Source organism: Oncorhynchus masou, unplaced genomic scaffold (assembly GCF_036934945.1).
Source record: "Oncorhynchus masou masou isolate Uvic2021 unplaced genomic scaffold, UVic_Omas_1.1 unplaced_scaffold_2295, whole genome shotgun sequence".
In the NCBI taxonomy this organism is placed as follows: Eukaryota; Metazoa; Chordata; class Actinopteri; order Salmoniformes; family Salmonidae; genus Oncorhynchus; species Oncorhynchus masou.
In genome coordinates, this window is record NW_027008762.1 from 1 (window position 1) to 15,694 (window position 15,694).

Sequence of the window (15,694 nt, forward strand, 5' to 3'; positions counted from 1 at the left end):
ACTATGATCCCAACAAACAGGACAAAGTTGATCTAGAAAGCACATCGCAAGGATGATTATCGTTATTACATTACTGTTATCATCATTACTTTTCAAGTTTTAACACAAGAATACACACCAAAACTCAATCTACAAAAATGCAGTAGATCTAACACCGGTCAGACGAAGTTGTATTAATGTGGGGAGGAAATATAATAGATTTTCAATTTTATTTTACCTTTATTTAACAAGGCAAGTCAGTTAAGAACAAATTCTTATTTACAATGACGGCCTACCAGAAGGCAAAAGGCAAAAGGCCTCCTGTGGGGACGGGGCCTGGGATTAAAAATACAAATATAGGACAAAACACACATCAGGACAAGAGACACCACAACACTACATAAAGAGAGACCTGAGACAACACAACACTACATAAAGAGAGACCTAAGACAACACTACATAAAGAGAGACACCACAACACTACATAAAGAGAGACACCACAACACTACATAAAGAGAGACACCACAACACTACATAAAGAGAGACACCACAACACTACATAAAGAGAGACACTACAACACTACACATAAAGAGAGACACCACAACACTACATAAAGAGAGACCTGAGACACACAACACTACATAAAGAGAGACCTGAGACAACACAACACTACACAAAGAGAGACCTAAGACAACACAACACTACACAAAGAGAGACCTAAGACAACACTACATAAAGAGAGACACCACAACACTATATAAAGAGAGACGTAAGACAACACAACACTACATAATGAGAGACCTAAGACAACACAACACTACATAAAGAGAGACCTAAGACAACACAACACTACATAGAGACCTAAGACAACACAACACTACATAAAGAGAGACACCACAACACTATATAAAGAGAGACCTAAGACAACACAACACTACATAAAGAGAGACCTAAGACAACACTACATAAAGAGACACACAACACTACATAAAGAGACACCACAACACTACATAAAGAGAGACACCACAACACTACATAAAGAGAGACACCACAACACTACATAAATAGAGACACCACAACACTACATAAAGAGAGACACCACAACACTACATAAAGAGAGACACCACAACACTACATAAAGAGAGACCTGAGACAACACAACACTACACAAAGAGAGACCTAAGACAACACAACACTACACAAAGAGAGACCTAAGACAACACTACATAAAGAGAGACACCACAACACTATATAAAGAGAGACGTAAGACAACACAACACTACATAATGAGAGACCTAAGACAACACAACACTACATAAAGAGAGACCTAAGACAACACAACACTACATAGAGACCTAAGACAACACAACACTACATAAAGAGAGACACCACAACACTATATAAAGAGAGACCTAAGACAACACAACACTACATAAAGAGAGACCTAAGACAACACTACATAAAGAGAGACACCACAACACTACATAAAGAGAGACACCACAACACTACATAAAGAGAGACACCACAACACTACATAAAGAGAGACACCACAACACTACATAAATAGAGACACCACAACACTACATAAAGAGAGACACCACAACACTACATAAAGAGAGACACCACAACACTACATAAAGAGAGACCTGAGACAACACAACACTACACAAAGAGAGACCTAAGACAACACAACACTACACAAAGAGAGACCTAAGACAACACTACATAAAGAGAGACACCACAACACTATATAAAGAGAGACGTAAGACAACACAACACTACATAATGAGAGACCTAAGACAACACAACACTACATAAAGAGAGACCTAAGACAACACAACACTACATAGAGACCTAAGACAACACAACACTACATAAAGAGAGACACCACAACACTATATAAAGAGAGACCTAAGACAACACAACACTACATAAAGAGAGACCTAAGACAACACTACATAAAGAGAGACACCACAACACTATATAAAGAGAGACCTAAGACAACACAACACTACATAAAGAGAGACCTAAGACAACACAACACTACATAAAAGAGAGACTAAGACAACACAACACTACATAAAGAGACACCACAACACTATATAAAGAGAGACCTAAGACAACACAACACTACATAAAGAGAGACCTAAGACAACACAACACTACATAAAGAGACCCAACACACAACACTACATAAAGAGAGACACCACAACACTACATAAAGAGAGACCTAAGACAACACTACATAAAGAGAGACCTAAGACAACACAACACTACACAAAGAGAGACCTAAGACAACACAACACTACACAAAGAGAGACCTAAGACAACACAACACTACACAAAGAGAGACCTAAGACAACACTACATAAAGAGAGACACCACAACACTACATAAAGAGAGACGTAAGACAGCAACATAGCATGGCAGCAATACATGACAACACAGCATGGCAGCAATACATGACAACACAGCATGGCAGCAATACATGACAACATAGCATGGCAGCAACACATAACAACACAGCATGGCAGCAACACATGACAACACAGCATGGCAGCAACACATGACAACAACATGGCAGCAACACAACATGACAACAACACAACATGACAACAACATGGCAGCAACACATCATGGCAGCAACACAACATGACAACATCACAACATGACAACAACATGGCAGCAACACATCATGGCAACAACACAACATGACAACAACATGGCAGCAACACATCATGGCAGCAACACAACATGACAACATCACAACATGACAACAACATGGCAGCAGCACAACATGACAACAACAACATGACAACAACACAACATGACAACAACATGGCAGCAGCACAACATGGCAGCAACACAACATGACAACATCACAACATGACAACAACATGGCAGCACCACAACATGGCAGCAACACAACATGACAACATCACAACATGACAACAACATGGCAGCACCACAACATGGCAGCAACACAACATGACAACATCACAACAACATGGCAGCAACACAAAATGACAACAACACAAAATGACAACAACATGGCAGCAACACAACATGGTAATATTATAGTTATTGAGAAATGGCACCCTACTCCCTACATAGTGCACTACTTTTCCAATCAAATGTTATCATGTTGTCACATGCGCCGAATACAACAAGTGTAGACCTCAACGTGCAATGCTTACTTACATGCCCTTAACCAACAATGCAGTTTTACAAAAAACTAAATAAATGTAGTAAATAAAGTTTAAAAAAATAAAACAACAATAAAATAACAAAAACAAGGCAATATACAGGGGATACCGGTACAGAGTCAATGTGGAGGCTATATACAGGGTGTACCGGTACAGAGTCAATGTGGAGGCTATATACAGGGGGTACCGGTACAGAGTCAATGTGGAGGCTATATACAGGGGGTACCGGTACAGAGTCAATGTGGAGGCTATATAAAGGGGTACCGGTACAGAGTCAATGTGGAGTCAATGTGGAGGCTATATACAGGGGTTACCGGTACAGAGTCAATGTGGAGGCTATATACAGGGGGTACCGGTACAGAGTCAATGTGGAGGCTATATACAGGGGTACCGGTACAGAGTCAATGTGGAGGCTATATACAGGGGGTACCGGTACAGAGTCAATGTGGAGGCTATATAAAGGGGATACCCGGTACAGAGTCAATGTGGAGGCTATATACAGGGGTACCGGTACAGAGTCAATGTGGAGGCTATATACAGGGGGTACCCGGTACAGAGTCAATGTGGAGGCTATATACAGGGGGTACTGGTACAGAGTCAATGTGGAGGCTATATACAGGGGGTACCGGTACAGAGTCAATGTGGAGGCTATATACAGGGGGTACCGGTACAGAGTCAATGTGGAGGCTATATAAAGGGTACCGTACAGAGTCAATGTGGAGGCTATATACAGGGGTACCAGTACAGAGTCAATGTGGAGGCTATATACAGGGGTACCGGTACAGAGTCAATGTGGAGGCTATATAAAGGGTACCGGTACAGAGTCAATGTGGAGGCTATATACAGGGGATACCAGTACAGAGTCAATGTGGAGGCTATATACAGGGTACCGGAACAGAGTCAATGTGGAGACTATATACAGGGGGTACAGGTACAGAGTCAATGTGGAGGCTATATACAAGGGGTACTGGTACAGAGTCAATGTGGAGGCTATATACAGGGGGTACCGGTACAGAGTCAATGTGGAGGCTATATAAAGGGGGTACCGGTACAGAGTCAATGTGGAGGCTATATACAGGGGGTACCAGTACAGAGTCAATGTGGAGGCTATATACAGGGGGTACCGGTACAGAGTCAATGTGGAGGCTATATAAAGGAGGTACCGGTACAGAGTCAATGTGGAGGCTATATACAGGGGGTACCGGTACAGAGTCAATGTGGAGGCTATATACAGGGGGTACCGGTACAGAGTCAATGTGGAGGCTATATAAAGGGGGTACCGGTACAGAGTCAATGTGGAGGCTATATACAGGGGATACCAGTACAGAGTCAATGTGGAGACTATATACAGGGGGTACCGGTACAGAGTCAATGTGGAGACTATATACAGGGGGTACCAGGTACAGAGTCAATGTGGAGGCTATATACAGGGTCAATGTGGAGACTACTGGTACAGAGTCAATGTGGAGGCTATATACAGGGGGTACCAGTACAGAGTCAATGTGGAGGCTATATACAGGGGGTACCGGTACAGAGTCAATGTGGAGACTATATACAGGGGTACCAGTACAGAGTCAATGTGGAGGCTATATACAGGGGTACTGGTACAGAGTCAATGTGGAGGCTATATACAGGGTCAATGTGGAGGCTATATACAGGGGGTACCAGTACAGTATATACAGGGGGTACCGTACAGAGTCAATGTGGAGGCTATATAAAGGAGGTACCGGTACAGAGTCAATGTGGAGGCTATATAAGGGGGTACCGGTACAGAGTCAATGTGGAGGCTATATACAGAGGTGGAGGCTACCAGTACAGAGTCAATGTGGAGGCTATATACAGGGGATACCAGTACAGAGTCAATGTGGAGGCTATATACAGGGGGTACCGGTACAGAGTCAATGTGGAGACTATACAGGTACAGAGTCAATGGGAGGCTACTGGTACAGAGTCAATGTGGAGGCTATATACAGGGGGTACCAGTACAGTGTCAATGTGGAGGCTATATACAGGGGGTACCGGTACAGAGTCAATGTGGAGACTATATACAGGGGGTACCAGTACAGAGTCAATGTGGAGACTATATACAGGGGGTACCGGTACAGAGTCAATGTGGAGGCTATATACAGGGGGTACCGGTACCGAGGGTACAGATTAGTCGAGGTAACTGAGGTAATATGTACATGTAGGTAGGAGTAAATCGATTGTAAATAGTCCATTTGATTAGCTGTTCAGCAGTCTTATGGGGCTAGAAGCTGTTAAGCCGTTTGGATCTATACTGAGGTGGTATACTCCTCGATGCCATGGGATGAATCCCGGACATATTACAGTCTGTGTTTGCAAAACAGTCCTGTAGCTTAGCATCTGTGTCATCTGACCACTTCAGTATCCAGCGAGTCACTGGTACTTCCTGCTTTAGTTTTCGCTTGTAAGCAGAAATCAGGAAGATAGAACAATCGCTAGATTTACCAAATGGAGGGTGAGTAAAAGTGGTCTACAATTTGTTTTCCTCTGGTTGCACAGAAATTAGGTAAAACAAATTGAAGTTTCCCTGCATTAAGGTTCCCGGCCACTAGGAGCACCGCCTCTGGATTTTGCATTTTCTTGTTTGCCTTATACTGCTCGCTATCCGAGTGGCTACTCCTGGCTAACGTCTCTGTCCCGAAGCAAGCACCAGTTAGCCTGGAACTAGCCTCGAGCTAGGCCCATCTCCCGGCTAGCCGAACAATATATACCATATGTGAGTCTCTCACTGTTGCCGCCTGTTATAGACCCCTCAGCTCCCAGCTGTGCCCTGGACACCATATGTGAATTGATTGCCCCCATCTATCTTCAGAGTTCATTCTGTTAGGTGACCTAAATTGGGATATGCTTAACACCCCAGCAGTCCTACAATCTAAGCTAGATGCCCTCAATCTCACACAAATTGTCAAGGAAACCACCAGGTACAACCCTAAATTCGTAAACATGGGCACCCTCATAGATAGTATCCTGACCAACTTGCCCTCCAAAAATACACCTCCGCTGTCTTCAACCAGGATCTCAGCCTCATTGCCTGTGTGCGTAATGGGTCCGCGGTCAAACGACCACACCTCATCACTGTCAAACGCTCCCTAAAACACTTCTGCGAGCAGGCCTTTCTAATCGACCTGGCCGGGGTATCCTGGAATGATATTGACCTCATCCCGTCAGTAGAGGATGCCTGGTTGCTCTTTAAAAGTGCTTTCCTCACCATCTTAAATAAGCATGCCCCTTTCAAAAAATGTAGAACCAGGAACAGATATAGCCCTTGGTTCACTCCAGACTTGACTGTCCTTGAACAGCACAAAACACATCCTGTGGCGTTCTGCACTAGCATTGAATAGCCCCGCGATATGCAGCTTTTCAGGGAAGTCAGGAACTAAAACACTCAGTCAGTTAGGAAAGCTAAGGCTAGCTTTTTCAAACAGAAATTTGCTTCCTGTAGCACTACTTCCAAAACGTTTTGGGACACTGTAAAGTCCAAGGAGAATAAGAGCACCTCCTCCCAGCTGCCCATTGCACTGAGGATAGGAAACACTGTCACCACCGTTAAATCTACGATAATCGATCATTTCAATAAGCAATTCTTCCACCGCTGGCCATGCTTTCCACCTGGCTACCCCTACCCCGGCCAACATCTCAACACCCCTGCAGCAACTTGCCCCCCTTCTCCTTCACCCGATGTTCTGAAAGAGCTGCAAAATATGGATCCCTACAAATCAGCTGGGCTAGACAATCAGAACCCTCTCTTCCTAAAATTATCCGCATAAATGGTTGCAACCCCTATTACTAGCTTATTCAACCTCTCTTTCATCCCCAAAGATTGGAAAGCTGCCGCGGTCATCCCCCTCTTCAAAGGGGAGACACTCTTGACCCAAACTGTTATAGACCTATATCAATCCTGTCCTGCCACTCTAAAATCTTCGAAAGCCAAGTTAATAAACAGATCACCGACCATTTTGAATCCCACCGTACCTTCTCCACTATGTAATATGGTTTCCGAGCTGGTCATGGGTTCACCTCAGCCATGCTCAAGGTCCTAAACAATATTATAACCACCATTGATAAAAGACTGTGTACTGTGCAGCCATCTTCATCGACCTGGCCAAGGCTTTCGACTCTGTCAATCACCGCATTCTTATCGGCAGACTCAACAGCCTTGGTTTCTCAAATGACTGTCTCGCCTGGTTCACTATCTACTTCTCAGATAGAGCTCAGTGTGTCAAATCGGAGGTTCCTGTTGTCCAGTCTCTGTGGGGGTGCCACAGGGTTCAATTGTAGGGCCGACTCTTTTCTCTGTATATATCAATGATGTCACTCTTGCTGCTGGTGATTCTCTGATCCACCTCTACGCAGACGACACCATTCTGTATACATCTGGTTCTTCTTTGGACACTGTGTTAACAAACCTCCAGACAAGCTTCAATGCCATACAACTCTCCTTCCGTGGCCTCCAATTGGTCCTAAACGCTAGTAAAACTAAACGCATGCTGTTCAACCGATCGCTGCCCGCACCCTCCAGACAAGCATCACTACTCTGAACGGTTCTGACCTAGAATATGTGGACAACTACAAATACCTAGGTGTCTGGTTAGACTGTAAACTCTCCTTCCAGACTCACATTAAGCATCTCCAGTCAAAAATTAAATCTAGAATCGGCTTCCTATTTCACAACAAAGCCTCCTTCACTCATGCTGCCAAACATACCCTCGTAAAACTGACCATCCTACTGATCTTCGACTTCGGTGATGTCATCTATAAAATAGCCTCCAACACTCTACTCAGCAAACTGGATGCAGTCTATCACAGTGCCATCTGTTTCATCACCAAAGCCCCATATACTACCCACCACTGTGACCTGTACGCTCTCGTTGATTGGCCCTCACTTCATACTTGTCGCCAAACCCACTGGCACCAGGTGATCTATAAGTCCTTGCTAGGTAAAGCCCCACCTTATCTCAGCTCACAGGTGACCATAGCAACACCCACCCATAGCACACGCTCCAGCAGGTATATTTCACTGGTCATCCCCAAAGCCAACACTTCCTTTGGCATTTCCTTCCAGTTCTCTGCTGCCAATGACTGGAACAAATTGTAAAAATCTCTAAAGCTGTACACAGCCAATCTGTAAATAGCCCACCCAACTACCTCATCCCATATTATTACTTACCCTCTTGCTCTTTTGCACCCCAGTATCTTTATGTGCACATCGTCATCTTCACATCTATCACTTCAGTATTAATGCTAAATTGTAATTATTTTCACCTCTATGGCCTATTTATTGCCTTACCTCCCTAATATCCTACATTTGCACACACTGTGCCAAACACGACTCTAATATCATCATTAAGTTTGATGACGACAAAACAAACCTCCAGACAAGCTTCAATGCCATACAACTCTCCTTCCGTGGCCTCCAATTGGTCTGATATCTGACAACGATGAGACAGCCCTTAGGGACCAGGTCAGAGATCTGGCAGTGTGGTGCCAGGACAACAACCTCTCCCTCAATGTGATCAAGACAAAGGAGCTGATTGTGGACTACAGGAAAAGGTGGGCCGAACAGGCCCCCATTAACAACAACGGGGCTGCAGTGCAGCAGGTCGAGAGATTCAAGTTCCTTGGTGTCCACATCACCAACAAACTAACATGGTCCAAACACACCAAGACAGACGTGAAGAGGGCACGACAAAACCTTTTCCCCCTCAGGAGATTGGCATGAGATCCTCAAAAAGTTCTACAGCTGCACCATCGAGAGCATCCTAACCGCTTGCATCACCGCCTGGTATGGCAACTGCTCAGCATCTGACCATAAGGCGCTACAGAGGGAAGTGCATATGAACCAGTACAACACTGGGGCCAAGCTTCCTGCCATCCAGGACCAATATACTAGGTGGTGTCACAGACTGTTCTCTCTGCTACTGCACGGCAAGCCTTACCAGAGCACCAAGTCTAGGACCAAAAGGCTCCTTAACACCTTCTAACCCATAAGCCATAAGACTGCTGAACAATTAATCAATTAGCCACCTGGATTATTTACATTGACAACCCCCACCCTCCTCCATTTGTTTTTACACTGCTGCTACTCGCTGCTTATTACATATGCATAGTCACTTTACCCATACCTACAAGTACAAATTACCTCGACTAACCTGCACATTGACTCTGTACCGGTACCCCCTGTTTATAGCCTCGTTATTGTTATTTTGTGTTACTTTAAAAAAAAATATTACTTTGCTTTAGTGCCGAATACCTGTTGTATACCAATAAAATGTGATTTAATTTAATGAATCAAAATAGTTAGTGCAAAAAGGGTCAACGCAGATAGGCCGGGTAGCTCTTGGTTAACTATTTAGCAGACTTAAAGGGTTGGGAGTAGAAGCTGTTTGGGGCCCGTGGTTCCAGACTTGGAACATCGGTACCGCCTGCCGTCGGTAGCAGAGAGAACAGTCTATGACAGGGGTGGCTGGAGTCTTTGACCATTTTTAGCCCCTCGGGAGCCACGAAGAACTTGAATCTCTTGATCCGATCCACCACAGCCTCGTCAATGTGGTTGGGGGTGTGCTCGGCCCTCTGTTTCCTGTAGTCCACAATCAGCTCCTTTGTCTTGCTCACATTGAGGGAGATGTTGTTGTCCTGGCACAACACTGCCAGGTATCTGACCTCCTCCCTATAGGCTGTCTCATCGTTGATCAGGTCTACCACCTTTATATAATAGCTCAGGCTCTCATCGTTGTTGGTTATCAGGTCTACCACCTTTATATAATAGCTCAGGCTCTCATCGTCATCGTTGATCAGGTCTACCACCTTTATATAATAGCTCAGGCTCTCATCGTTGTTGGTTATCAGGTCTACCACCGTTATATAATAGCTCAGGCTCTCATCGTTGATCAGGTCTACCACCTTTATATAATAGCTCAGGCTCTCATCGTTGATCAGGTCTACCACCTTTATATAATAGCTCAGGCTCTCATCGTCATTGGTTATCAGGTCTACCACCGTTATATAATAGCTCAGGCTCTCATCGTCATTGGTTATCAGGTCTACCACCGTTATTTAATAGCTCAGGCTCTCATCGTCATTGGTTATCTGGTCTACCACCTTTATATAATAGCTCAGGCTCTCATCGTCATTGGTTATCTGGTCTACCACCTTTATATAATAGCTCAGGCTCTCATCGTCGTTGGTTATCAGGTCTACCACCTTTATATAATAGCTCAGGCTCTCATCGTCATTGGTTATCAGGTCTACCACCGTTATATAATAGCTCAGGCTCTCATCGTTGATCAGGTCTACCACCTTTATATAATAGCTCAGGCTCTCATCGTTGATCAGGTCTACCACCTTTATATAATAGCTCAGGCTCTCATCGTTGATCAGGTCTACCACCTTTATATAATAGCTCAGGCTCTCATCGTTGATCAGGTCTACCACCTTTATATAATAGCTCAGGCTCTCATCGTCATTGGTTATCAGGTCTACCACCGTTATATAATAGCTCAGGCTCTCATCGTCATTGGTTATCAGGTCTACCACCGTTATATAATAGCTCTCTAAGGTCTAAGAGGAAGAACTAAACCTTGTGCATTCTACTATTACTACTTTCAAGAGGAAGTTGAAAGCCTGACTGAGTTCCTTAAACTCAGCGTTCCCCCCCTTTGACCCACAGTTTGAGAACCACTGATCTAGGGAATAGGGTTCCATTTGAGTCAGCCGTGATAAAGCCTGTTCCACCCACCATGATGGAGACGACCGTAGGTCCCTTGATCACCCACCAGAGGGCAGTGGTGTTGTTGGTATCCCAGCAACTACAGGGTACAGGACAAGAGACACAGCAGGGGGTGAGAGTGAAATTGTCCCAAAAGGCAACCTATGCCCTTTATAGTGCGTATGACCAGGGCCCATAGGGGATAGGGCACTATATAGGGAATAGGGCTCTATATAGGGAATAGGGCTCCGTTTGGGACACATATATTATTATACATATTATAAGATTCTAAACGATGACATCACATCAGCGATAATAAATAAATATATTAGGCTGTGGTTTGATACAGCCTTCACCTGGTACAGGCTAAAGGATTTACATTAAAATACCTGGTACAGACTAAAGGAAGTACATTAAAATACCTTCACCTGGTACAGGCTAAAGGAAGTACATTAAAATACCTGGTACAGACTAAAGGAAGTACATTAAAATACCTGGTACAGACTAAAGGAAGTACATTAAAATACCTGGTACAGGCTAAAGGAAGTACATTAAAAACCTTCACCTGGTACAGGCTAAAGGAAGTACATTAAAATACCTGGTACAGGCTAAAGGAAGTACATTAAAAACCTTCACCTGGTACAGGCTAAAGGAAGTACATTAAAAACCTTCACCTGGTACAGGCTAAAGGAAGTACATTAAAAACCTTCACCTGGTACAGGCTAAAGGAAGTACATTAAAAAACCTTCACCTGGTACAGGTTACAGGAAGTACATTAAAAACCTTCACCTGGTACAGACTAAAGGAAGTACATTAAAAACCTTCACCTGGTACAGGTTACAGGAAGTACATTAAAAACCTTCACCTGGTACAGACTAAAGGAAGTACATTAAAAACCTTCACCTGGTACAGGCTAAAGGAAGTACATTAAAAAGCTTGGTAGCAGCATATGTCATGTGCAGACTTTCTTTATTCAAAAGTTCACAAGTTTGTTATTGAGGTATAAACAGACAGTGAATGTGCAGTTCCTAGGTCTGTTGTAAACATCTTTACATGAGTCATGTAAAGATCTAACCCTGGTTTGGATGTACCTTGTGTCATCAAAGTGAAGCCTCAGAGCAGCCCAGACAGTTACACAAATGGTGGGAGTACCTAAACACACAGACAGAGAGAACAGATGAGGAATCTGATCTGAAACCTGAAGACAGAGAGAACAGATGAGGAATCTGATCTGAAACCTGAAGACAGAGAGAACAGATGAGGAATCTGATCTGAAACCTGAAGACAGAGAGAACAGATGAGGAATCTGATCTGAAACCTGAAGACAGAGAGAACAGATGAGGAATCTGATCTGAAACCTGAAGACAGAGAGAACAGATGAGGAATCTGACCTGAAACCTGAACACATTGATAAGACTTAGAAGAGCAAAGCGTTCAACCAGCAGATAAGAGCTGTGACATTGGGCTCAACCAGCAGATAAGGGCCGTGACATTGGGCTCAACCCAAAAAGCTTAACTTTCTGAACATTCGAGACGTGTAGTCCACTTGTCATTCCAATCTCCTTTGCATTAGCGTAGCCTCCTCTGTAGCCTGTCAACTATGTGTCTATCTATCCCTGTTCTCTCCTCTCTGCACAGACCATACAAACACTCTACACCGCGTGGCCGCGGCCACCCTAATCTGGTGGTCCCAGCGCGCACGACCCACGTGGAGTTCCAGGTCTCCGGTAGCCTCTGGAACTGCCGATCTGCGGCCAACAAGGCAGAGTTCATCTCAGCCTATGCCTCCCTCCAGTCCCTCGACTTCTTGGCACTGACGGAAACATGGATCACCACAGATAACACTGCTACTCCGACTGCTCTCTCTTCGTCCGCCCACGTGTTCTCGCACACCCCGAGAGCTTCTGGTCAGCGGGGTGGTGGCACCGGGATCCTCATCTCTCCCAAGTGGTCATTCTCTCTCTCTCCCCTTACCCATCTGTCTATCGCCTCCTTTGAATTCCATGCTGTCACAGTTACCAGCCCTTTCAAGCTTAACATCCTTATCATTTATCGCCCTCCAGGTTCCCTCGGAGAGTTCATCAATGAGCTTGATGCCTTGATAAGCTCCTTTCCTGAGGACGGCTCACCTCTCACAGTCCTGGGCGACTTTAACCTCCCCACGTCTACCTTTGACTCATTCCTCTCTGCCTCCTTCTTTCCACTCCTCTCCTCTTTTGACCTCACCCTCTCACCTTCCCCCCTACTCACAAGGCAGGCAATACGCTCGACCTCATCTTTACTAGATGCTGTTCTTCCACTAACCTCATTGCAACTCCCTCCAAGTCTCCGACCACTACCTTGTATCCTTTTCCCTCTCGCTCTCATCCAACACTTCCCACACTGCCCCTACTCGGATGGTATCGCGCCGTCCCAACCTTCGCTCTCTCTCCCCCGCTACTCTCTCCTCTTCCATCCTATCATCTCTTCCCTCTGCTCATACCTTCTCCAACCTATCTCCTGATTCTGCCTCCTCAACCCTCCTCTCTTCCCTTTCTGCATCCTTTGACTCTCTATGTCCCCTATCCTCCAGGCCGGCTCGGTCCTCCCTCCCGCTCCGTGGCTCGATGACTCATTGCGAGCTCACAGAACAGAGCTCCGGGCAGCCGAGCGGAAATGGAGGAAAACTCGCCTCCCTGCGGACCTGGCATCCTTTCACTCCCTCCTCTCTACATTTTCCTCCTCTGTCTCTGCTGCTAAAGCCACTTTCTACCACTCTAAATTCCAAGCATCTGCCTCTAACCCTAGGAAGCTCTTTGCCACCTTCTCCTCCCTCCTGAATCCTCCTCCCCCTCCCCCCTCCTCCCTCTCTGCAGATGACTTCGTCAACCATTTTGAAAAGAAGGTCGACGACATCCGATCCTCGTTTGCTAAGTCAAACGACACCGCTGGTTCTGCTCACACTGCCCTACCCTGTGCTCTGACCTCTTTCTCCCCTCTCTCTCCAGATGAAATCTCGCTTCTTGTGACGGCCGGCCGCCCAACAACCTGCCCGCTTGACCCTATCCCCTCCTCTCTCTTCTCCAGACCATTTCCGGAGACCTTCTCCCTTACCTCACCTCCCTCATCAACTCATCCCTGACCGCTGGCTACGTCCCTTCCGTCTTCAAGAGAGCGAGAGTTGCACCCCTTCTGAAAAAACCTACACTCGATCCCTCCGATGTCAACAACTACAGACCAGTATCCCTTCTTTCTTTTCTCTCCAAAACTCTTGAACGTGCCGTCCTTGGCCAGCTCTCCCGCTATCTCTCTCAGAATGACCTTCTTGATCCAAATCAGTCAGGTTTCAAGACTAGTCATTCAACTGAGACTGCTCTTCTCTGTATCACGGAGGCGCTCCGCACTGCTAAAGCTAACTCTCTCTTCTCTGCTCTCATCCTTCTAGACCTATCGGCTGCCTTCGATACTGTGAACCATCAGATCCTCCTCTCCACCCTCTCCGAGTTGGGCATCTCCGGCGCGGCCACGCTTGGATTGCGTCCTACCTGACAGGTCGCTCCTACCAGGTGGCGTGGCGAGAATCTGTCTCCTCGCCACGCGCTCTCACCACTGGTGTCCCCCAGGGCTCTGTTCTAGGCCCTCTCCTATTCTCGCTATACACCAAGTCATTTGGCTCTGTCATAACCTCACATGGTCTCTCCTATCATTGCTATGCAGACGACACACAATTAATCTTCTCCTTTCCCCCTTCTGACGACCAGGTAGCGAATCGCATCTCTGCATGTCTGGCAGACATATCAGTGTGGATGACGGATCACCACCTCAAGCTGAACCTCGGCAAGACGGAGCTGCTCTTACTCCCGGGGAAGGACTGCCCGTTCCATGATCTCCCAATCACGGTTGACAACTCCATTGTGTCCTCCTCCCAGAGCGCTAAGAACCTTGGCGTGATCCTGGACAACACCCTGTCGTTCTCAACCAACATCATGGCGGTGGCCCGTTCCTGTAGGTTCATGCTCTACAACATCCGCAGAGTACGACCCTGCCTCACACAGGAAGCGGCGCAGGTCCTAATCCAGGCACTTGTCATCTCCCGTCTGGATTACTGCAACTCGCTGTTGGCTGGGCTCCCTGCCTGTGCCATTAAACCCCTACAACTCATCCAGAACGCCGCAGCCCGTCTGGTGTTCAACCTTCCCAAGTTCTCTCACGTCACCCCGCTCCTCCGCTCTCTCCACTGGCTTCCAGTTGAAGCTCGCATCCGCTACAAGACCATGGTGCTTGCCTACGGAGCTGTGAGGGGAACGGCACCGCAGTACCTCCAGGCTCTGATCAGGCCCTACACCCAAGCAAGGGCACTGCGTTCATCCACCTCTGGCCTGCTCGCCTCCCTACCATTGAGGAAGTACAGTTCCCGCTCAGCCCAGTCAAAACTGTTCGCTGCTCTGGCCCCCCAATGGTGGAACAAACTCCCTCACGACGCCAGGACAGCGGAGTCAATCACCACCTTCCGGAGACACCTGAAACCCCACCTCTTCAAGGAATACCTAGGATAGGATAAGTAATCCTTCTCACCCCCCCTTAATGATTTAGATGCACTATTGTAAAGTGGCTGTTCCACTGGATGTCAGAAGGTGAATTCACCAATTTGTAAGTCGCTCTGGATAAGAGCGTCTGCTAAATGACTTAAATGTAATGTAAATGTAATAAGGGCCGTGACATTGGGCTCAACCAGCAGATACCACACTCCGAGGGTGAGGGCCCTTGGAGTGTGGTGTCGGGAAAATAACCTCACACTCA

The 15,694-nt window shown here is 46.0% G+C and overlaps 1 protein-coding gene across 1 annotated transcript in view; it reads right to left on the reverse strand.

Moving 5' to 3' along the window:
* Positions 1-5: 5 nt before the first annotated feature.
* The window catches only part of LOC135533257 (pituitary adenylate cyclase-activating polypeptide type I receptor-like), a gene marked incomplete at its 3' end in the record, with an annotated part of 68,577 nt that continues 52,888 nt past the window's right edge, over positions 6-15,694 (reverse strand). The window contains exons 9-11 of the mRNA XM_064960661.1: positions 12,007-12,067; positions 10,946-11,015; positions 6-32 (exon numbers count right to left, since the gene is read on the reverse strand). Of these exons, the coding sequence (XP_064816733.1) occupies positions 6-32; positions 10,946-11,015; positions 12,007-12,067 (158 nt within the window). The remainder of the gene's footprint in view (positions 33-10,945; positions 11,016-12,006; positions 12,068-15,694) is intronic.